At 42.5% G+C, this 24,826-nt stretch overlaps 1 protein-coding gene across 1 annotated transcript in view; it reads right to left on the bottom strand.

Annotated features, from left to right (window-relative positions):
* Positions 1 to 24,826, bottom strand: part of syne1a (spectrin repeat containing, nuclear envelope 1a) — a 137,007-nt gene that overhangs the window by 23,750 nt on the left and 88,431 nt on the right. The window contains 32 exon segments of the mRNA XM_030721981.1: positions 19 to 192; positions 291 to 491; positions 569 to 688; positions 797 to 898; positions 1,007 to 1,222; positions 1,419 to 1,592; positions 1,726 to 1,854; positions 2,045 to 2,195; positions 2,348 to 2,448; positions 2,641 to 2,772; positions 3,481 to 3,672; positions 5,721 to 5,894; positions 6,019 to 6,213; positions 6,637 to 6,798; positions 7,002 to 7,115; positions 10,968 to 11,198; positions 13,528 to 13,671; positions 14,471 to 14,653; positions 14,835 to 14,957; positions 15,635 to 15,820; positions 16,137 to 16,274; positions 16,389 to 16,571; positions 17,144 to 17,296; positions 17,585 to 17,740; positions 18,524 to 18,689; positions 19,079 to 19,365; positions 20,615 to 20,833; positions 21,065 to 21,209; positions 21,359 to 21,696; positions 22,221 to 23,825; positions 24,013 to 24,411; positions 24,508 to 24,664. Coding sequence (XP_030577841.1) covers positions 19 to 192; positions 291 to 491; positions 569 to 688; positions 797 to 898; positions 1,007 to 1,222; positions 1,419 to 1,592; positions 1,726 to 1,854; positions 2,045 to 2,195; positions 2,348 to 2,448; positions 2,641 to 2,772; positions 3,481 to 3,672; positions 5,721 to 5,894; positions 6,019 to 6,213; positions 6,637 to 6,798; positions 7,002 to 7,115; positions 10,968 to 11,198; positions 13,528 to 13,671; positions 14,471 to 14,653; positions 14,835 to 14,957; positions 15,635 to 15,820; positions 16,137 to 16,274; positions 16,389 to 16,571; positions 17,144 to 17,296; positions 17,585 to 17,740; positions 18,524 to 18,689; positions 19,079 to 19,365; positions 20,615 to 20,833; positions 21,065 to 21,209; positions 21,359 to 21,696; positions 22,221 to 23,825; positions 24,013 to 24,411; positions 24,508 to 24,664 — 7,150 coding nt within the window.

The following is a 24,826-nucleotide window of genomic DNA, read 5'->3' as shown; positions in this document are numbered from 1 at the left end:
ACTCATTATTATTCCCACCTCCAGAATGCCCTCCAGCTCCACCCCCCTCCTGTGGGCCTGCTTGAGCACACTGTGGGCTAAAGCCATGGTTTCTTCCAGGGCTTGGCATTCCCTCTGAGACACCAAACCAGACACTTTACTGAAAAATGTCTGGGTGAGGATCATATGGCATTCCAGACCCTGGAAAAACTCCTGTATTAAAAAGAAAAAAAACATTTTAAGTCCAATGTTAGAGAAGAAGAGATCATTAAAAACAAATAAGAGAGGCAAAAACAGACCACCGTCCTTACTTTGTGTTTGTCTAGTAACATCTGAACCTCTATGACAGAAGCCACTGTCATCTTTTGGTCAGCAGCCATCTTGTCCTGAGCAGTGTCCACCAGGTCATTAAGGTCATGCAGAGCAGCTTCATACTGAGCTTTCAGAGACAAACCGTGGTTCAGGCTACTCCGTCTGGAGCCCACCATGAGCACCAACTCCTCATATGCATCCTAAACAGACAAATTCATATGTGAAACACACACTTTTACAGTGCATTATGATCACAGTGTCAGAAAAAAAGTATTACTTGTAATTTGAGTAGCTCCTGATTAGATGGTGAGTCTGACTTGAGTCCCTCTGCTCTGGTCTTCAGCTCAGTAACTTTCTGCTCAAATTCCCTCAGACTGTCCTCCACTTCTGACAATGTCTACAAAAGACACAACATATCTACTAGAAAATCGTTTTGCAGAAGTCCCTTTAGCTTCTTAAAAATATATTTAATTCTTGGGTATCTGCTGCTGGTGCGTATACATACCTCTATCTGTTTGGATGCAGGTCTGTCTGCAGTTCCGGCCATCTTATGCAGCAGCTGGTGTTTACTTTCAGTCAGGGCAGTGAACAGCAACCTCAGTTCGTTCTGTCAAAAATAACAGAAACAATGTCAGGAAATAACAATAATGACACTGTAACATTAATGAGATGCATCACGACCCAAATTTGGGGTAAAACAATTCAGCTTTAAAACCTGGAAAGCGGAATGCTCCTGCACCCTGTCCCTCATTGTGTCACAGTGCTGTTCCAGCGCAGAGTCCAGCAGGCCCATCCTCTCCTGCAGGCCCTCTAGTGTGTCTTCCATCAGTGCTCGTTCTTCTCCTCCACATAGCCGGTCCACTCCTCCACCCAGCAGATCTCTACAATGGTTCACCTCCCTGGCTATCTCCTTCAGCTGTTTATTTAGACCCTAAACAGACCAAAGCCATTTGGTATGTTATTTTAACAAGGGGACATCTGCACATGAAAATCCTTGTGTCTGCAAGGAGCTCTGTTGGTGTCTGTGCCACTACAATACAAATGCTTTTTGTCTGCTGCGATTTATATGTCAGACTATTTCATATCTTCCTGAATGAACGACCTGAATTGTATTTATTTCTTCCTACCTCTAAATGTGTGAGCTGTGTCTCTGTGTCCTCAGAGAGCAGCACAGGGCCAGCAAGCAGCTGATTCTCAGCAGCATCCAACCAGGAGGAGGCTGCTGATACTGCAGCATACAGGTCTTGCTGGATTGTTGCCCCTCCAAAAGACGCTGCAAATTTACCGTCTCTGCCCGCCGCCTTTGAGGTGCAAAAAGATTATTTACTGTTTATTTTGAAAGTTACCACTAAGAATGGTTTTGGATTACTGGATAAAACCATAAATTATGAGAAACACAAAAGAGAGATTAACATGAGAAAATGTGTGCTTCACCTCCTCTGTGATTCTTTCTAGAGTTTGGCTGCAGGCCTCAAACAAAGCTCTAGGAGAGCATGCATCCTGGCTGGCAACTTCACCTCTGAACACCACGCTGGGACTGGACAGACGGGAGCGGTGGAGGACCTGCACACAAAGAACGAAATATGAGAAAGTTGAAGGTCAGACTGGCAGCACAGATAATATAAGTGTGAAATTTCATCGGAGGAAGAAACAGTACCATCAAAAAGCACCTCACCTTTAAATCTGACACAATACGTTTATTTAACAACATTTAATGCAGAAAATAAAAATCCACACTGTTTGGAATGTATACCGGGCTAAGCTGGTCTTGCTCCAGGGAGTTCAGGGAGAGCTGCAGCTTCGTGCTCTGATCTTTATTTAGGTTTTCCCATCTCTGTCTCAGCTGCTCCAGAGGAGAAAAGGTCTCGTTCTCCAACAACACTCCACCAGGGACGGACAGCTCGCTGCAGGAAGGAGAGGAGGTCATTAGAGTGCAAGGCAATGCAACTGCTGCAGTGTGATCAAAACCCTGACTGGAAATAACATACTTAATAGCATACTTGTCAATTTGAAATGTTTAAGGATGTAAATTTTTTCTCAAGAGCTCAAGAAATACCTGTCGCCATTGGGTGTGGTTTGTTGGCAGAGTAGCTCTTCCCCGACACTGGCTACAGACTGGAGCAGCCTCCTCTGCTTAGCCACGTGCTCTTGGAACTCCTAGAAAATATTACACTTGTGTTTGATTTATCTATACGAAATATGCACTTTCTACTTCCAAGACCCTTGTTAAAATTATTTAGTGTAAGATTCTCATATAGCTAATTAGACAGTCAAAAGTAAAGCAGTCAGACAGGCTCTGCTCATGTCTCTTAAATATATATTAGAGTATACAGGAGTTCAGCCTTTTACCTTCTGTTGACGCAGGTTGTCGTGGTGCTGCTGTGTGCGAGTTGAGCGGGCCTGAGACAGCCAATCTTGGACATTAGGACTCTGAGACAGAGATGAATCTGGCTCACTGTCCTCCTGCTCCTGCAGTGAACCCTGAGAGAAAGACAGATGTCAGGGGTAAGACGTGATTTTAGCAGATACTGTTTACAGACAGGAGACATTTCACTGCCAATTTTTAGTAGTAAGTTAAGCCAATTTTTAGTAAGCACCAATAAAGATGTTTAAAGCACCAACATATATCCATCATATTTAGCATAAAATTACTGTATACATGCTAAAAAAAAAACAAAACTAATATTTATTAAACAGAGATTGCTGTCAGCATTTCCATGTAACTAGGAAGCTTCTGTGACCTTCTTATTTGTTATACAGTGATTAAATATCTGAGGACTACGCTGAACAATCAAAAGGGCATGTTAAAGGAGACCAGCAGCACAACGCAAAGTTAAAATGTTATATTGTGTCATCAGAAACACAATTGATCTAATGCATTTAGTGTTTGCATGTGATGAGTCAGCATCCTTTTGTCTAAGCACCACTGTGAGTCACACAGCTGTTGCTGTTCCACGGTGGAAAACAGTGGACTTTTATGAAAGAGCATGAATTAGCCTTTAGTACATTTTGCACAATACTAGCATTGACATTGCACCCCAATTCAACATAATGCAGCAGAGCGAAAGAAAAGACACAGAAGCATGGAGGAAGGGAAGCTGGGAAGTGAAAATAAGTGGCGATGTGGAGGGTTAATGCGGACAATGATTTGGAGAAGGGAAACAAAACACGCATGGCTACCGATCTCACCTGTATGTCAACCTGTTTGTCCTGCAGCATCTGCTGCAGCTCCAGCAGGCTGTCTTTGAGGGAGCGTAGTTTTAGGGTGAGTTGCTCCGCCTCTCCTTTGGTTTCAGCCCGGCCCTCCAACAACAAGCTCTCACTATGGACGGATAGCTCTGATAGGTATGACACCTTCTGCTCGATCTCATACAGCATATTCTAGAAAAAAAAAAAAAAAAAAACAGGGTTACAGTTGATCAACCAAAGCAACATCTACTCATATCACCATCATCAGCATTTTTCATAGGTGTAATCTGTTTTCCTCAGCTCCCAACTTAAAATCTTAATACAAAAAAAAGAGTAAAAGGGTCTTCTCTTTTAGAACAAGTACCAGAATAAGTGAGAAAAGTGCCAACAATTGTATGGAAGTGAAGAGAGGCGGTAGTTTGTATTCTCTTCTTTCACACAGGGACAGAAGGGCCCTTGGCAGAGATGGGAAGAGATTCTGTGCAGAGAATTTTCCAGAACAATACAGAGCGCCTCTTATCCCTCGGTTTGTAGCGTCACTCTGTCATTCAGGGGGCAGGCAAAGAAAATGTTTCATCTCCACTTTCTACTGCAAAAACCTCCTTAGCGTATTTTAATTTAAATCGCCAAACACCAGAATTAAAAAAAAAAAAACTTTTGCAAGTTTTTCTTTATGTTTTCTTTTTTGCTGATACAGTAAACAAAATAATAGAGACTGCTATAGGATGATGCAAAGTTTAAATTTTATCCTCGGCTTTTTGTGAGTTCCTCCACTTAGTTTTATCTTCACTGGAATTCTCTAAGCTCATAATCAAATCTTGTCCTTTCCAGTGGATCTATTCCATAAAAAAATAAAAAAATAAAAAAAAAATAAAAATGGTTTCATACAGTTTTTACCCCCCACCCCCCCCAACACGAAGTGTTGCATGGTCCAGACCTTTAGACATGCATGCCACATAAGGCAGTTTGTGAGCTACAGTTTAATCAGCTTACAGTCTCCCAGCTGCTACAAACACACTTTACAACACTGACTTCCTTTATTCCTTCCTTTAATATTATAACTTTTGAGAAGCCAATTACAGAGCATCAAAGGACAAATCTATAAACATCTCACAGCTCATATGTAATATAAATGTAGAATATGTGCAACATGAATAATTTAGCATCAAGCCTCTGCTGTCAATCCCCATAAGAGAACACCAAGTTCGACACAGCAGGGAGTTCGAAGTGACAATATTTTCAACATTAAAATTCCCCTCCCCACAAAATTTAAATCATGAGCCCAACATGCAGAAAATTCCCAGGGAGCAAATCAAGTAGGATTGAGTACCCGATGCTACTAAATAAGGAAGAATCATGAATTATTAATTGCAGCTAAAATATTGTAAGGCTAGTAAAACTAAACTAAACTCTCAGTGTCCAGTATTAGTAAAGGTCCATATACAAATGATATGTCTGTACTGACAAAAACAGCAATACTGTACAAATGAAATACTGATTTAATGTTAATAATAAACTTATGATAATATTGTCAACATAATTAGTGAAGAACCAGTGCAGTTATGGTTTCTTAGCAGCTCCCTATTTTAATCAATATGCCAAAAAAAACCCCCCAAAAAACAGAGAATAAACGACGCTGAAGTAGAACGGGACTCATACAGTTTTTCTGTAGCAGACAATGTAAGCGTGAAGAGTAGAGATAATGGTCAAAATGGCCCTGAACATTTTTTCTGACTTAAGGAAAAAAAAATTTTTTAAAACTGCAACGTGCCAATTTAGTCCATAGATAAAGGTGATGTTATCATGAAATCATGGCTGAGTGGAGGAACAGGACTGTTTGAGGATCTCAATCCTAATGCGGGTGTCTTCATATTACTCTAACATATGGTGTTGTTTCCCCTTCTGAAAGATTCCCATATTCAGTCAAAGTTCTGAAAATTCATTCTGGTTTTCGCAGATGAACTAAAACGATTAAAATAGCAACAGTAATATAATACCAAGGGAATTAGTCCAAGGATAAGTACTATTTCTGGAACAGTGAACCAGGCAGATACTTCAGCCTTTGATAGCTCTCTCTTAATGAAACAGTAGCATACAAGCCTTCATACTGTGCCTGGGGCAGTAATAGAAATTCTAATTCAAATGTTTGTGTGGCACAATTGCACATATCAAAATAGCACACAGTGCTTAATGGCACTGCCATGCCCAATTTTGTTTGTTTAAAGCAGAAATGTCCTCACCTGACAGTCGATGAGCTGCTCCTCCATGTCCATGTCTTCATTTTGGGGCTGAAGGGCAGAGCTGAGAGTGGCACGAGTGCTGAGCAGCCAGTTGTCAAGCTCCTCGGCCTCGCTGTGGTAGCGCTGCAGTGCCTGCTCCTGTCGCTGCTCCTCCAGTTGTTCACTGAGTTTCTCCTGCAGAGGTCAATGTGACACATATCTTAAAATCTGAGGTGAGCTCACTGGAAATATAAAAAGGTAAGGACAAGATACATAGGCACGTAATAAACACACGATTAAAAAGTATGGGGTAAATCACCTCCAGCAGCTGTCGTTTCCCTGAAGCCTTCATTCGAATGGTGGCCATCCTTTCTCCCAGTACAGTAAGTGTAGACTGCAGGGCCAGTTGCTCCCCAGCATCTCCATCAGTGTCGCTCTCTGCCAGCTCCTCAGAGAAACACATCTGTAGCTCACCGATCTCATCCTGCAGCATCAGGATCTCATCCATCAGAGCCTGAACAGACAGCGATCAGACGGGAATTAATTAAGGATAAGATGAGCCTGAAAATGGTGAGCCAGTAGTGAAAGAGGGTGTGTAGAAACCTCTTGATAGTAGTCTTGCAAAAACAAACTGCATTGGCTGAGGCCGTGATGTTGGCATAGCAATGAAGAACAGTGCCATGCAGTCTGTGCAACCATTGCACGACCTCGTGCAATATTTAACCCCTCAATCATACTCTGTTTCCCCAGAGCTGGGTCATCTTTGTCAGGATGTCTCAGATCAGTCTTACAGATTACACTTCATATATTTCACTCATTACCTGTACTACATTCTGTTCCTTTATCCCTTTAAAACACACGAGCAAAGTCCCTTAATATCCCCAGACTTCTCTGCCCCCCAACCCCCCACCCCCCTCCACTGCCTACTTGCTCTCACCTGGTGTGCAGCCATCTGGCTCTCTGGAGTCTTGTTGGGCTCTAAGCCCTCATTCAGCGCCCCCTCTATGGACTCCATCTTGGTAGAAATAGACTGGAGGGACTCCTGATAGTGCTGCTGCCGCTCCAGAGCCTCATACAGGCTCTTCTGTTTCTCGCTGATCTGAAAATATGATCAAAATCAAACTGTCAGACATGACAGAGTTAGTCTGAGTTCTGAGTAAAGCTTCAGGCCTAATTTGGCACCGCTGTCACCTTGTTCAGGATGTCAGGGGTCAAACTGATCCCTGAGTTTGTTATTATAATTGCTTACTAGTGTCACAAATCCAAAACAATGTGTTGAATTAAGCTGATGACGTGACGTACCACATTCTTTAGTGTTTCCCAGGATCTCTGCAGGTCATCCAAGTTAGCAGCACTGGTTTCCATAGATGGGTCGTACAGTTCCTGCAGGGGTGCTCGGCTTAATGTACCTCGACCCTGTGGAGCAAGGACAAAATGAGTGTGGGCTTCATTAGTGTGTCAGTGATTTACACTGTTGATGAGAAAAGTTCTTTGGGAAACCTTTGGGCTGACATTCACAGCATCAAGTGTATTAAGAGCCTGCTGCCTCACTCTGCCTGAGTATCAGGGAGTTTTATAAAATTTTTTTTTAGACATAAGCTTAAAAGAGGCAGCTAAATGTTATGACTTAATACCATTTTACCTGATGGACTAATATACAGTATATCAACCTAGATACTGTAGTTCCAACAATTTATCATTGTATATAAAAGCGTTTGACCTTGATTCAGCACTTTCTTGCTGATACAGCTGACGGTACTTTCTGTTCTTGCTGGGAGACAGAAATAAAATTCCTGCCTTCTCTTGTTACGCTTTCTCACAGCAAGAGAAAAGTGTTCAGTTTATGTCATATAGGGGGTATAAATTACCACACTTACCAAGTTCAACATGAACACTTTTCTAGCAGAAACCCTATAATGTATGTGCTACATAGTAATAAATTCATTTATAAATATTGGTTCCATGTATCACCATATTTCCCTCAGAGCTGAGGCTACGTTGGCAACTAAAGTCAGTATGTCATGAGTTAACAGTAATGGCAGTTCTCTGTAATTTTAAAATGAGGCTGCCCCCATAATCATATCCTACCACATGGTGGGTATGGGTCAAACCTGAGGCAGATTAAGTTAGATCTGCTGTGTTTTGTGTTGGATATTTCCCCCACAGCAATATTTAGTTAAAATTCCCACATAATAGTTTATTTTTGTCCCTTTTTTAACTTCCCAGCTGTCTTTGAACTTCTTGCCCCCCACCCCCAATAGTTAAGTCTAATGACACCTAACAAGACAGAGAACTGTATTTAACAACGAAATGATAAAAACTGTCCTTTCTCCCAGCACAACAAAGTGTTTCTGTTTCACTTCTGCATCATTCGCAAGTCACAAACAACACAAAAAGCTACTTGATGACACCTTAGTTGGGTTTACAAAATGGCACAGTCTGTTTTGTATTTCAGAAAAAACAGGAGTGGCAAACAAAACTTCCATCAGCAAAATAAATATGCAAACATTAGGCTGATAAAGAGGAAAAAAAAAAAGAGGAAAGCGGGCGAAATAAGCACAACAAATCTCCAGCTCTTTCAAACATACTGTGTTAACAGTGGTGATGGTGGGGAGGTCACTGTTTGGAGGTGAAGTGGTTTCTTATGGTGGTGATGGTGGAGAGAAAGGGGACATGCCTAACTTAACAAGTAATTTGGTTACATGTAGAATATTTTTAAGATTTTGTATGAATTAAAATACAGTATACAGTACATCAATGCAACATTTGAAGCTTTAAAGATTAAAATGATGTCTTCTTACAATGATGTTGTTGACTGAACATTTAAAGTTGCAAAACACACAGTGGCAGCAAGGGCAGCTGAGACGATCAGGTAATACTGGTCGGTTTGGAGTTTACCAGGGTGGGATTTGCAGTACCTGGTTAAGAGGAGCGTCAGCGTGAGCCCCCGGAGAGGGGGAGCGGCAGGCAGGGGGAGAGGAGACCTCGCTGTTGGTGCCCTCCTCCCCTGACTCCTCTGTCACAGGGGAGAGGAGTGTGTGGCAGCGGCCGGCTGTCATCTGACCACACGTACACACCGCAACAAATGAAACGCACACATCAAAGAAGCAGGTGAAAGAAAAAGGGAGGGGGAACCAAACGGAAAACAACCAGATGAAAGGGGAGAGGAGGCAGAGAGAGAAAAATGAAGAGGGAGAAGAAGAAAAGAGAGGATAAAAATTAATAGGGGAGTGCAGGTTAGGCAGACTGAAGTGGCAACGCATACTGCTTGATTAATCACAAGTAATCAAATCACACAGAAAGGAGACCCATTAGATCACATTAATGCGACTAATATCCCACACTGAAATGCTTGTGCCATAGCACAGCATTAAAGCGCATTAGAAACAAAAGTCAATGCTCTGTGTGAGCAAATGGACAAACATTAGACTCCAGTGGCAATGAACGAGCCACTTGGATTTTTTACAGGATACATCAGGATAAAGGAATGGCCCTCACCAGGAAGTTGAGAAAGCACACACGTACACAGACAGTGATTGCTCACATCACACAGAAACCCGCACACGCTGTGCAGTTAGTATCAGAAACCCACTACTGTGACATATGTAGAGCAGAACATTAAAGTAGAAAAAAGAAAAAAAAAACAGCCTATGGACAGTAAGAATAAGGTCTCTAATAGAAAACCCCACAGCAGTATCAAGGCTCAGACATTGCTACAGCATGGGATAGCTAAAATACACTAGGATTGGTGAACACAGAAGCAGCAGCTGTCCTAAGAGTAGCATAGTTGTCAGTGTGCCTGCAAGCTTCAGCAGAGCGACAGAGCTGAAATGTGAGCCAAACCGTATTCGGCTGCTTTCTGGCAGTCGACACATACCTTGGTCTACTGACTCAGGACCTTTGGAGGACTGTTTTGTGGGCTTTATGATGCAATGCAAGGCAACAAAGAGCATCAGCACATCAGCATGTGTGGGAAACTCTGTGGTTTTCACATTGTGAGATTCGCTTGGTAAAACCAGTGCTGTAACAACGACAACATGCAACTTCAAAAGTATCAAGGACATCGGCAGTCCATGCAATGCATTTACCATACACACAAACCTACAGTGTCCTGGTAGCACACTAACACACACGCACACGCACACACACACACACACGCACCCACACACATGCAGTAATATCCTGTTTCCTGGCCTGCTAAAGACGAAACACACTACAAACAACAGTAGCAGGCCAGGAAGGCACAGAAATCTGATTCAGAAACAGTCTGAAAGGAAGTGGGGTGGTTACTTATGTGTGAACGGTAAGAAAAATGAATGATCAAGATGAGGGTGAAAGACAGATTCAGGCTAATACGAAGTGACAAACAAGGTATTAGTGGAGCGATACACCGGAGGAACCTGCTAAAATAATAAGACTGGAAGTGTAGAGGAAAGAGGGAAAAAGAAGCCTAGGTTATTTTTATGCAAAACCAAAAAAATTACACACAGATTTATAAAGAACTATTTTCACCTATAAGAACAAGGAGTCAGAGACAGATGGCATTGCCCTCACAGAGCCCTGGCCTCAACACCTCAACAAGTCACTCCAGGATTACACGAAGAAAGAGAAGACACTGAGACAGCCTAAATCCACAGGGAAGTTGTGGCAACATCGCCAAGAATGAACAACCCACCTGGGTGCACCACTTCTCACAGTGTATCTGTGAGAAGTGGTGCTGTTTTAAAGTGCAAGGTTGTCACACCTGAGCCACCCACCTTTGAACTTGAACTTTGAATTAGAACTTAACTGGTGGCTAAAAATATTCACATCACTAGTTTAAAAGATGTTATTTTGATTGCCTGTTGCACAGTGCTGTAAACATATACAGCTGTTATATAGAACTGCACAGATGCACATGAGGGAGGTCCTGCTGCCCAGCTACTTCTGTTTGGCTCATTTTAATCTTGGAAAAGAATTTTATAGTCATACCTGTTACTGTGATCTTAAAGGTGGGAAAAAGGTTTAAAAATCTAATCTTAACTGCTATTGTTAGACATGCACTAATGTAGGATAACTCAAGGGTAACTAACCTAATTACACTATAGTGAAATGAAGCACCTACAAACCCTAAAGGCCCCACTGGGATCCTTGTATCTCACTTTGATAGTCAGTGGTATGTACAGAAAGGGAGATAAATGAGATGCTACAAGTTATTCACGCATGCTCACACATCCATGCAATGTCTGAGTCCCTATGTAACTGTACAACAAAGGTTTTCCCACTCACCATGACCACAGAGGGGTGTGCTGGAAGCTGCTTAGTGGCAGCTGGGGTGGTGTCGGTCACAGCACTGGGTAGCTCCTCATCACTCAGTTCGTCCATGCCGTCTGAAAAGCCCTCCACCTCGCTGACTGTCAGCAGCATGGTGGCGTGTTTGGCCTTCACCGTCAGCATCTTGCACTTGGAGTGGAGCGAGGCGATCTGCTCCTGGTAGCCACGGATCTTCTGGGCTAGCTCCTGTCAAAACATCCCCACCAAACAGAAAACACCACCACCACCCCCAGGATCAGGAGAGCGTGGCTGAGTCCAGAGCAGAAGATCAATAGTTCCTGGTTAAATAGGATCCTGTAAAAGGGGGTTTGCTGAGTTGGTTCAGCATTGAATGTGGTGCCGGTCTGACAGGAGTAAGCAGACCAGTCGCATTCTCTTCTCTGTTTGACTCTCTTTGGTGTAAGTGTAGAAAGAGAATAGCGCCGCCTCACTCTCCTTTTTTCACTCTGTCTTTCTCACTCTCTCTCTCTTTCTCGCCGCTACATCTCTGAACCAATCAGAGCAGCACAGAGGCGGGTGACTCAGATAAGTGTTGAAGCTAACAGACAGGATGTTTGGTTGAAGCAGAGACCCTAGCAGAAATACTTCAAAATCCCTCAGACACTCCCTCTCCTACACATACACAAATGGCAAGGAAAAACAGGAAGTGATCTCACCGCACTGCACCCTCCCCCTCTTCTGCCTGCGCTATGGTTCTCCACCAACCCCTCGAGCAGATTACTTCTAACAAAAGGGAGCTGAAGGAGAGAAGGAGGGCGTTTGGAGGAAGAGTGACAGAGACGGTGTCAAATTACAGCTATGCTAACGTGCTAGCAAGCCAGCCCAGCTCTGCCTTTCCTCCACCATCCCTCTTTCCACCCTCTGTCCCACAGATGGTCAATGCGCTGATAATCAGGTCACGTGACTAAAGGGGCCAGTGGAGTTGCAGCTCTCCACTGAGCTTAGAGATCAAACTGAGTCATACATATGTTGGCATGCCAAGGCACTCTGCTGCGACAAAGTGATTGCAGTGGCAAGAAAATATCTGCAAACACCTGGGTTAATATATTCTAGGCAATCAAACATTGGAAGTAGATAATCTGCCTGAAACATGCAGGAAAAGTTCAAATGTAATAAAAAATTGTTGCCTGTGGAGGAGATATGATCTGTTTTTCTGCAGATCTTTGCACTTACCTACCCCCCACTCCTTCACAATTTCCTTCTCGGCATGGGAAACATACAGTACTTACCCAGCAAAGTTAAATTGCAGCAGAGGCTTGAATAGTGAAAACTATCTAACTCTGCCATCTATCTATGCAGATTATATTTACATGCACCATCAGATAAAAGGAGGAAATGTGCGTGAGTTGACCTCGTAAAAGGCACCACGTAACATTTTTCCTGGATTGCTGTTTGGGAAAATGCATGCTTCGATCATGTTAAATGGAGGTTAAATCAGATATATTTAGTTTGGGATTTAGGGGGCTTGATGTAATTAGAAATTCACTGTCCAATTATTTTTAATCAGGGTGACACGGTGGTGCCAGGATTAGCACCGACACATCACAGCCAGAAAGTTCTGGGTTTAAATCCACAGGCTGGTTTGAGCCTCTCAGTGCAGAGGCTGCAGGCTCTCCCTGTGCCAGGTACTCTGGCTACCTCCCACAGCCAAAGACATGCATGTTAGGTTAGCTCTAAATTGACGGCAGGTGTGAAAGTGAGCGTGAATGGCTGTCTGCCCTGTCCAGGGTGTACCCCACCTCACGCACTATACTGGGATACCCTAAATTTGATTTCAGTCACTGTTGCTGTTTTCACACCTGATCTCCAGACAATGTCAGGAGAATCAAGTCAGGACCAAGTTGTCCTTTGTTGCATGTATCCCACAGGACAAGATATTTCCATTCAGATGTGTTCTGACAACCGGAAAGATACTGGTTGGTTTAGGTGAGGGAGCTGCCTGGGTAGAGCGTGCGGGAGGAACAGCACACACCCGCTGTGAATTCACTGGCCTATTCTCTGCACTACTCTCACACAGGTGCAATAAAACATCACAGAGGCATTAGTACTGGGGAGCTGGAAGGTTTAAGACCAGTTCATGTCTGATCCAACTGCATCAACATATGTGTTCTCACGTGCACCTCCGCTGGGTATCCTTAATAAGTTCAGGGCTGCAGTCCATCTGTAGAAGCAGCTTATACTTGCTGAATGATGCAATGATTAAATTATAATCTAACTCAGTTTTAAGGTTTTTCTAAGGCTAATTTAAGATATATGATACATTCCCTGCTGCAACAGGTTCTGCTTTTTGTGGTTTTGCACTTAAACATAGGACAGGAAACATGACTCAAGTTCTCAGTTTCTTTCACTGTGAGCTTTGATGTTGAAAATATTTTTTTTCCAAACAATTAGTAGAAAAAAAGCAGTATTTAGTTTATAATGTTGATGATTTTGGGATCAGCTGATTAAGACCTACATACTACTGTTCTAATAAATTGAACAAATAAAATGAGAGAAAGTGGGGAGACTTTCATACCTCGTGGTGGTGTATCTGAGCCTGAAGTTCTTGTATATTATTAGTGGAAACGGGCCGGTCCTGAATGATTCGGTGAGCTTCTTCGATTAATCTCTGGAGGTTCTTCACTTCCTGTTCATACTGCTCATACTGCACCACAGCCTCCTGGCAAGGAGTTAATATAAAATAAATAAAAGTGTATTTACAACATAGATCCCTGAGGGAAATGATCTGGTCTCTTTCCATTCTTCACAAAAAGTCACCATGCTACTACACCATTATGCTGACTCCTATATGCACTCCCAGTGACAGATAATCAGCAAGCTCAAATATATATTCTTGTGAAGTACTCAAAGGATAAATTGTATTTTTTAATTCTATAAAATCTTACACACATCTGACATTTGCTAATATTGAATTAATGTAGGTATGTGAAAGCTAAATTCCTATGATTACACTCAGAATGTTATGGTTACAAAGATGGATATGAATGTGTATCTCAAATATGACCCTGAGCCAGAGCACATGGCAGATGAATTGTTTCTCTTCCTGTTGAAAATGACGCACTTGGTTAAAATGGATAAATTGATTCATTGGCTGAAAGTCACTTGCTTCTTCTTCAGGGCTAAGCTTCAGTACAGTTATCTTCTGATGGGGGCTAAAAGAAAACACGGACATTCCTGTAGAAGGCTTGTTGAGACACTACAGAGCCAGTTTCAGAGCAGTCACTCTTCAAAGTAAAAATCTCTTCAGCAGCTCAATTTAGGTGTTACTTTTACAATTAGTAATTTAAGGAGAATGATAAAACACATAAAAAATTTAATATAAAAACTTCAGGAGTAGGATTCTTATCACAAAGGCTGGTAATATAATGTTTTAACAGACTTACATCATGGCTCTGTCACTGTGACTTTATATCTAACAGCTGATCCACAGCCTTTATAATATTTGGGCTGCCTTTTACCTGCAGGATGTTGCACTGCTGGATCGTGGTATGTTGCAGTTGGCTGGCTTCCTGCTGCAGAGTCTGAGCTGTGCGGCAGATGGGCAGACTGGCCACTACCTCTTCTGGCAGCCGGAGGGCGCTCTGACACTGCTGTACAGCAGCGACCTGCTGCTTAAAGCCCTCCATTTCCACCAGCAGACGCTAATTGAAAAGCAAAGGGTGTGGGTATTAGCGAGGAGCAAGAACTGCTGGATGTAAATCAATGTAACGTGTTTTAAATGACATCTGCACACTGAAGTTGTTTGTCAGTATCATGTAGAAAATTTTGCAGTATCCCTCTAAAAAGCCAGAGATTTTGATTCAGTGTGTGTGCAGTGTTTACCTGTCTCTGTGTGAGCTGTTCTCTGAGACTGAGCTTGTTAAGTTCAGGAGAAGCAAGTGTGACCTGTATCTGGTCTACAGCAGCATGGAGGCTCTTAACCTCAGCCTCAAGACGCAACATGTCCTGAGAAGAGACACAGATAAAACAAATCAAAGGAAAGCATGTGTGGGCAAAGATATAATATATAATGTAGCAGCAATCAAACCCACATGAGAGCAGATTTTAAAAAAGTATCACTGATGCTTTATGGATATTTGAAGCTAAAAGTTTTTCTTCCTCGTGCAGTTTGAAGGATGAAGACAACGGTGTGTATCGCTTTAAAATGCATTCATTTGCAAATTCTAACTGACCTTAATGTGTCTCATAGGAAGGAAACCAAATTACAAGTCACTGCAAATTAAACTCGTGCTCTGCAATCTAGACCTAGAAAAAAAATCTAACTCACAGGAGGAGTTGTAAACAGATTTCCAGTGCACAATGTTATTAGCAACAATCAGCAACAGACTGTCGTCTGGGAAGCAGCTGCATGGCAATCAGATTAGTGTAACAGATTACTGCTGCATAGGCTAAAACAGTGCCTCCCATTATGATGGAGCAATGTGCGTGAATGACCATAAGGGGGCACTGTTGGGTTGTGGCTCAATGGATGTACATATTTACTTATGCATCAAAATGTTTGGATTTATGGGATGGAAATAGCCACATTTTTTGACGGCAATGGAGCTTATCCAATGTTGGTAAAACTGAGGCAGGGTGGTTTAGTTTAACTCCTATAGTGCTTCCCTAAAAGTGTGATATACCTTAGCTGCATCCTGCAGACTCTGGAGACGAGTCTTGGCAGTTTGCTGCAGCTCTTCTGTGCATCTGCTGAGGTGTTTCACCCGCTGGCTCCACCCCTCTGTCTGCAATACATCCGCCAGCTGCACCTCCCTCTCCCCCATGGCTTCCAAGTCACCATGGAGACCTCGGCATTCACGCAGTAAGGCCTGCCACCAAATGAATGTAAATTATAAGTCAAAGAGAGGAGTCTTTTTTGGTTGTGCAGTTATACTAATTAAGGCTAGCCAACACAGTGTAGAGCATGACATTTCACTGAAGTTCAAAAAACTCTGTATCTAATTAGCTTCAAGTTTGTTGGGGTATTTGCAGATCTTAAAGGCTACGAGGAAAAAAAGTTCTATTGATATTTTTAAGGAAGAACAAACATGACATTTAATAAAACCCAGTCATCTGTAACAACAGCAGCTTTAAGACATCGTATGGCTATTCACGCTCCCTGCTGGGTGTCTCATTAATGCTCACCTGGTGTGCTCGAATTTGCTCCTGCAGCTGGGAGGCAGAGCTCCAAATGATATTACCAGTGACCAGAGCCTCAGCTTTTTTCGTCCAGCCCAGAATGAATGCCTTCATACCCTGATATTCCTCCACCTGTCTTTCTGCCTGCTCAACAGAAAGCCAAAAAGTCAAATCAAATAATGCAGAAAGCAAATTGATGTAACATTATTTAACACAACTATATGAAACTGTTACCAAAACTTAGGGACATCATCTCACCTTCTTCAGTCTGTTGGCTCTGTCCTGGACCTGCTGCGAGGTGTGGTGCTGGACCTCTGTCAGTTTGGCCACAGCATCACCCAGCTGCTTGCACAGCAAAGGGTTCTGCTCCCCGAACTCCTGCACGGCCACTCCCAATTCTGCCAGAGAGCAACCGCAGGATTCACACTCCTCACAAAGAGCCTGGAGATGGGAGGAGAGGAGGGGATGCAAAAACAGAGGAGAAAAGAGGAGTCAGGAAGAGTGAGATTAAAGAAGGGGAAATCATGAGAATCTGGAAACCTTATATCCCATGGGGCTATAAACTCTTAACTTTAGAGTTTATTTTAAATATAGTCAGGATACATTTTGAGTAACACTCTAGGAGTAAAAGTAATAACTTCTTAACTTGTGGCCATAGCTGAGAAAGGGTACAAATGACAAGTTGCGGTTTTGTGGCTTTCCTGGCGAGGAGCAGTGATTAATTACTAAACCAGAGGCATGGGGGATGTGCACAAACTGCTCCTGTAAGTCAATTTTAAGTCTACAGCTTTTTACAAATGACCATAGGAGTGAGGGAAGAAACATGCTGGGGAGACAAGAAGAAGAACAGGAGGCAAGGGGCTCAAACTCCCATCTGAAATACTCCTCTCAAAAGTGGGTCACTGTTGAAGCCAGAATTCAATTCACTCATTAACCTCAACATCTGCAAAATGAATAGCTGATTTAACAAGGGTTAATTGTTTGCTAATTAGTCAATCTGTCTGTTTGATTACTTTGGTGTCTTCTTTGGCCTCCTCCAGGTCGGCACCCTTGTCTTCCAATTTTAGAGCAATGGTCTTCAGCTTTGCCTCAATGTCCTGCAGTCTGGAGCTGAAGTCCTCTTTCACATCTCTGGTCTGCTGCACCTCCCTTTCCCTTGCCTGCACCTGAAGTGGATATCAGAAATATACACACTGTTTATTTAATATCTGCTTTTGGCTTTTATTGATAGTGGCAGAGAAGGTATAGGTAGAAAATGTGGCAAGAGAGAGTCGTAGACACCCCAGAAATACACACATTTTATTTAATTGTCAAACTAACATAAAACTTTTAAGAAGACTAAATGAATGTTAAACAAATCAGTGTCAGCTTTCATTGATAAAATGTATATGTATGATTAATACAGTCAAATAATACAATAAATAAAATGTTATATTGTAGCTTGGACAGGTTACCTGATCCTCAGCAGAGCCGAGAGCCAGTGCCACCTCAGCTAGCTGCATGCTGAGCTCAGAGGGCAGACCAGCTTGGAGGTCCTGGTACTTGGACTGCTGCAGCTCTGTCATCCGCTCCACACTCTGACGTCTGCTGATGACCTCACCGTGTGCCGTCTACAATGCAAAGAGCACGACATAAATAACATATGAGATGAAGCATTTTCTGAAATAAATATGCTTTATGATGCTGTTGAGAAGGGAAATATTTGGGCTTAATGATCAACAATTCAAAGACACTCTTTTAATTAATAATTACAATGCTTTTATTGTTATGGCATGGTCTTGTTTACCCTAATGGACTCATTTCAGCATTCAAACGTTTGTCATGGAGTTGGAACAACTGCATGGAGACAATGACCCTTTTCTAGTGGTGATTCCACTTAATTTTAAAAAGGATTTTAAAAAGGCTGTGCCTTGGGGTTTTTTGATTTTTAATTATTACATGAATGATGAGAGATCTCTCTCTTTTTGTTCATATTTCCATTAATCTATCTAGCCATCCATTTTCTGCTGTTTATCTGGCTCTGGGTCACAGGATAGCAGTCTAAGCAGAGGCACCCAGACCTCCCTCTTTCTATCCACCTCTTCCAGCTTTCCAGCCTTCCTTCAGGACATCTAGGCATTCCTAAGTCACAACCTCAACAGGCCCCTTTCAACGTGGAGGAGAAGTGGCTCTACTCTGAGGCCCTCCCAAAAGACCAACCTCCTTTTTCTGTCTCTAAGGAAGAGAGCTTTGCTCTCACACTCACACATTCCAGAATAAGTCATATCTGTCATTATTGTTATTATATTGTATTTGTGTGTAAACAAGCAAGAAAGACCACCATCGAAGCCAGAGGTCTATACCTAGCTAAAAATGGCACACTGGATTCTCCCATAGACTATACAGAGCCCTACCTCCAGCTCTTGCAGCAGTGAATCCAGGTCTGCAGTGGGACTCAGCAATAAGCCACGAGTGTCTTGGATCCAGCCTTTGACTAGTCCTAGCTCTTTCTCAACCTCCTCTCTCTCCCTCAGCTCCTGATGAACCTGACCCCTGCTGGCTCGCACCTGCAACACAAGGCTAACAAGAGAAGAAAAAAAAAATCAAAATAAACAAACATGTTGAAGTTTGAACAGGATGTGCATTACATTTCTTGTTCTCTGGCCTTAATATTAATATAAATAACTTTCAGTGCTATAAAGCAGGAAAGCATGTGTTTGTCTTGCTTTTGAATTATTCACATATAGAATAAAAGCATTTGAAAAGGAAACTGAAAAGATAGACTAAGAATAGCAGTCACCTTTTCTTTGTACTGGGAGGCTGTAACTTGAATATCCACCCAATAAAAGTTGTACAGTTATGCCATTTACTCATCATGTGGCCATGTGATTCTGCTATTAGGGGTGACCACTATAAATTTATAGCTCCCCTAAAGTGGTTGTCAGCACCCCCAGCAGTAGTCCTCTCACCTGTCATACTGCTCCTGAATGCTCTCAATCTCCTGTGAGCACGGCGTCTCCTTGTGCCCATTCTCAGTGTTTTTCTCCATCACGTCCTCCTTGTCATCCTCGCCTCTGAGACTGCGAGTTTGTTGCCCCAGCAGAGCCAGTATGGACTGCTCCCGCTCCACCTCTAGACTGAAAGAGTCATGGTACTCCAGGAGACTCTGAAGCGCCGCCCTGGTGGCTGCTTTCTCGACCGTGCAGTCTGGGACACGACTGTGGAGGTCTTTGGACACGGATCGTACCTTGTCCATCTAAGGGACGGAGGTTTATGTACAGCAGTTCAGTCAATGCAGCAGATTTCTGGTTAAAAGTTTACTGATAGCTGGCAGTTACACCAGTAGGCTTGAAGAGTTGTCCATATTCAGCTTCAAGATGGGCATGTAGCACGTGGACAATTACATTTAAATGGACATAACTTGTTTTTAAATTTTTTGTGTCTTCACTTGTGATTCCTGCCAGTCTACTGTATAAGTGACAGGGCTTTGTTATAGTCAAAGGAAACAGTGTATAAAGAGAGTGACATCATGTCCAGTTGAACAAAAGGGCCACAGAAAAACAGTGGACAGCAGGAATGTGCCACATATGAGGAAGTCACAGTTCCTTACAGTATGACATCATTTCCCTTTTTAGGAAGAGTGTCTTGTGGGTATTTATGGGCGCTGAGAGTGTTCAAACACAAAATAGGTCAAAAGGCGGGAAAACGCTGCATGACACAGTGTTTTGGCAGGAGGAAATAACTGGCCTGAAGCCTGGAGTTACATCACTGTGCACTGATGCAACTGGTATCCAGCGGTTACTGTATTTGACCCAAATTTGCAGATGCATTTTAGTAGAAGTAAAATAAATAACTACAGTTTTATTTATATAGCACTTTTTTTTGTTTTGCTTCACAACAAAAATGCAAAAACATCAAAACAAAAAGTGGGTGGATGACAGCATTCTTAAAATAAGCAGAGATTTGCCAAGACACCAGTGAAGCATTGATTATAGTGAGCACACAGGGACCGACAGACTGGAGGAACATTGTAGGGGACTTGTGACTGTTCTGTGAGCATAACAAGTCTAACTTTAACTATAACCAGTTCTTGCCTTACACAAGCCTTTACCCAAGACTTAAAGGTCCCATATTCTCTGCAAGTTTCTGGATTATCTCAGAAGGACTTTGATGTTTTAACATGTCACATTATTTTGAATTTACATGTTAAAACAGCTCTCATAGATCTCTATGATTATGGATTATCCAATTTTCAATGGCTCATGAAACTGGAAGGTGGCCTAGTTGTAGGGGGTGCTAGAGGAAATACTGCAATAACTGAATTTATACTTTTTACATCTTCAAGTTGACAAAAACACAATCAAACCACATTTTCATGATATGAACCTTTAAACAGACCTTAAAGAAAAACTGTGCCCTTAATGATTTACATTGTGCGGACCACCTCTTGATATGAGGAATGCACCCACAAACATGCACAAACCCACTGATAAATGTTCTCTTACTTTCTCATTGAAGTTTCTCCACTCTCTTGCGGTGTCCTCCAGTGCCCTCTCCTGGGCTCGGGCCACACTGCGCAGCCTGGTCCATCGTTGCCATAGTGACGATACACCGTGACTGGTGATAGCTTTGCTGGATTCAGAGACAATTTCCTCCAGCTCTGCCGCTCTCGATTTCAAAGCATTTAGAGGCATTTCCAGCAGGTCAACATGCGCCACCAGCGACTAGAATAAAAAGGTTATAAGAGATACACACGAGCGCTTTAATAAATATGTTCTCCTGAAACAAATCATGGGAAACTAAAAGTCTCCCCTAAAAGTTGTAACTCCTCAGAAACACAAGTCAAACACTAACAGAAACTTACACATAAATATTATGTAAATATTTAATATTTAATAAGGCAGACAGCACATGGAGACAACACAGCATCTCTGCTTTCTGACACAGTGACCCACCTTGTATCTTCGACACTTGTCTTCTGCTTGGTGGGCGCTAACAGCTTTAGCTGTAGTGAACGTGGCAATCTTGTTCTCTGAACCCTTCATTTGTTCAACCACTGTTTCCTTCTCATATTGGAAGGAGCTCCATAAAGCTGCACATCTAAGAAACATGTATTGATTGATGATATGATATGATTATAAAAAAATATCCACAATACACATTGTTTTAGATATGTGTAATGAATGATAAACTGTACACTTGATGTCAAATATTGTACAAATACAAGCAATAGTTGATATAACACCCACCTCTGCAGCACTTCTCTGTAAGCATCCACTTGCTGTTTGACTTCGGTGCTTCTTAGCTGAATTGCTTCAACTTTTTCTCTAAGCTCACTCATCACTCCTGCCTCCACAAAATCCACCAGTAAGGGCTCCAAAGCCCTGAACTCCTCTAAACCAGCTGTGAAGGTTTTTTCCTGAGCTGAAATTTCTTCCAGGTCTTGTGCACAGTCTGCTTGGTTTTCAAGCTCCACCCCTGAGGTGGCCCTCTGGAGCAAAGCCGCAGCGGAGTCCAGCCATTTCTGCATGGACTGCAGAGATAAGTGGTGCCTCTGGACCAGGGAAAGAGCTTGATCCGCAGCCAGCTATAGAATATCCAAAAGGTGACTTAATTAACTTCTGTTTTTTTCCTTCTACAAGATTTTATCTTTGTAAATGTGTTAATAGAGAAGTGAATTATTTAAAAATTAAAGTGCATTAATGCGTAAATATGTCCTGTTTTAGAACTTATCTGTAGTGATTTTTAATGAAGATTTCTAAATCTTATAAATCTGGAATTCAGGTTTTTATAAAGTTTCTTTTATAAAAGGGGGTGAATAAAAACCAACTTACTTATTCAAATTTCAGAGCATCTCTAAGACTGTATTTTAAACGTTTTAACTTCCACAAGTTGATTAATATTAACAGTAAGGGGGAACATGAGACTAACAGCGATATTTAGAATTAAAGCATGAATAATGGATCAGGAATATTAGTGATATGGTGAGGAGTGGAACACTTGACTGAGGCAGTAATTTCCAGACTTATATAAATTAAGTTCTACTTCACAATCCAATCAGGAAATAGCTATAGGACGAAGAAAAACTACCAAAATAACACAATCACAAACCTGTTTAGCGCATATTTCTTGTTGAACTTCAGTTCCCAGTGTTCCCAGCTCCTGCAGCTTCTCTTCTATGTGTGAGGGAACAGTTTCTTTCTTGCTTTCATACTTTTGCTTTTCTCTGGCGCCCAAGACATCAACAACCCTCAATCTACTTTTCACTTCTTCCTCTGTGATTTTCAGTTTCCGCACTGCCTCGCGTATCTTCTCAGCTTTGACCTCTGAAAAGCTCAAAGGATCCTTCACTGTCTCCTTGACAGTCCTCAACCAGTCCAACACTTTCTCAGCCTCTCTTGTGAAGTCTTCATTCTTTGCAACTCTCGTTTCACTTTCTTCAATGAAACGTTTAGCGTCACATCGTAAAGACTGCAGCGACTTGAGCTGCAGTTTAGTTTCCTGAAAGGCAGCAGCATCGATCTTAAGACAAAGGTTTTTAATCTGTTGGTTGCATTCTTCAGCCTGAGAGGTCACCCTATCCAGACTTTCCAGCACTGAATAAAGACTTGAGATTTTATCTGTGGCACTTACTTCTTTGTCTGATTTTAATCTGATCAGTTTCTCTTTAGCAGACTTTAACTCCAAGTCTAACTTGGAAAAGACTCCTTTGTGTTCAGATAGTATTTTTAAGCAATCATTTAAGTGTTTAATCTTCTGATCATTCCTCCTCTTCAGTGTGTTGTGGAGACTTACAAGCTGCTGTGTCTCTTCAGCTCTGTAGTGCTGACCCCTGCTGAGAAACCCCTGATTTTTCCCATGCAGTTCTCTGACAGCAGGGTTAATATGGATTAAACTTTCATTTATATTTCTGTGTTCATTGATTAAGCTAACAACTTCCTCCCCTCCAATACTGATAGTCTGCTTCTCCAGATTGTCAAACTGCTCCTGAAGCTCCTCCAGTGCATTACGAGTAATATCAAAGAAAGTGCTGAACTCTTTTCTTTCTAGCATTATCTGTTGGACTCTGTCTTTTTTCTCTTTGGCTAGAGCAAGGATGGCATTGTACTGCTGAGGCAGGGCATTGAGCCTCTCATCCAGGTAGCAATGATCGATCTCATTCAGAGTCGGGAGGATCTCCTGGCCTATTCTTTGGACAATAAGAAGGAGGTTCTCATACTCCGAAGCTTGTTCTAGGACATTTTGATAATTGGAAAGCTGTGATTGCAAGTCAGAGCTATCATCAACACTGCTTAAACTGATTTCAGGGAAGGTTATGTCATCTGCTTGTCTCAGCCATTCACAAGTCTTGTCGAGGTCAACCTGGAAGTACTTCCTGGAGGTCAAGGCCTTTTCTAAGCCCGCAAGACGCTGGGTAGTCCTCTGGAGGGCAGTTTCAAACGCTGACTGTAGCTCCTCCAGTCTTGCCAGGGTTTCTGTTCTCTCTTTGTCAGTGGCATCTCTTTCCAGATCCCGGCCTTGTACCCAGAGAGATGCCAGCTCCCTCTGATAAGCTCGTAAGCTTCTCTGGACACCTCGACATGCAGCAACCTGCTTGGCCAGGTCCTCAGGTAGAAGTGCTATGTGGTCATCAATCAAGGCCTTCCTCTCCTGTTGCTGTATCCAAGACAATGCTCTCCCCAGGCCTTGAAGGAACTGTGTCCTCTCTGTGAAGGCCTGAGTGGAAGAAATAAACATCACAATTTATTTATAAATGGACTTTGGCAGGACAAGTAAAGTTAATTTCTTGGGCTACCTGGTTTCTTGTTTTGTTTTACCAGACTAACAGCTTGGAATAAAGTTAGCCCCTTTAAGGCATAATTAAAATGTTATTTGCAATCTAAATCAAAAGTCCAGCTGTTACCTTACTAAGATACTTCCTTCTTTGGGCAACCCGAGCCCCCAGAGCCTCCACTTCAGTCTGGGCTTGTTCAACGAGCTCCTGCAGGCATCTCTTCTCACTCAGTCCCAACCTGGAAGCCACAGCTTGGGCTTCCCTCACCGCCTGACCGAGCAGCTGCTGACGGGCCTCCAGTTCTACACATACGCTCAGGTGGTCAAACAGAAAACTCTGGGCCAGATCAGGGGGTGGGCTGGTTTTCAGCGCAGTGGTGAGGGCAGGCCGCTGCTCCTCCACCCATTCTCTGGCATCTCTCAGCTGATTTTCCACTCGGGCAAGATCCTCTAGTGTCTGTGCAGAGTCCTGGATCTTCTGCTGAATCAGAGCTTCCAGCTGTGCCCAGCGCTGCTCCAGGTGACCCACCTGATGAAATAAAATATTTCAGCCAAATGTCTCAATATTACTTCAACCTTGTGACCACTTTAGCATACAGTTATAGCATAAGTATAATGCCCTCACCTGTTGTTTGACCAGCTCCTTGTCCAGCAGGCTAAGTCGAGGCAGGATAGCTTGTCTCTGGTCCCTCAAGTCTTCTAGAGTTTCTCTCTGGTCCTCTAGGTCACTGGCAAGCTTCCTTAGTGCCTCTAGGTGCTCACTTGTACTCTCTGTGTCAGCCCTGCGAACACACATACATGGGTTAAGGAACATCAGGGATATAGTAATAAAAAATGTAGACATCTATCTTCGCTGACGTAGAAAGACTAATAATTGTCACACCAATAGAAGTGTGCTGTGTATTCAGATATATAGTTATTTCTATATATGCATGTAGTATATA

This window comes from Archocentrus centrarchus, chromosome 24 (assembly GCF_007364275.1).
Source record: "Archocentrus centrarchus isolate MPI-CPG fArcCen1 chromosome 24, fArcCen1, whole genome shotgun sequence".
Lineage (NCBI taxonomy): Eukaryota > Metazoa > Chordata > Actinopteri > Cichliformes > Cichlidae > Archocentrus > Archocentrus centrarchus.
This window is presented reverse-complemented; position numbering and strand designations above follow the sequence as displayed.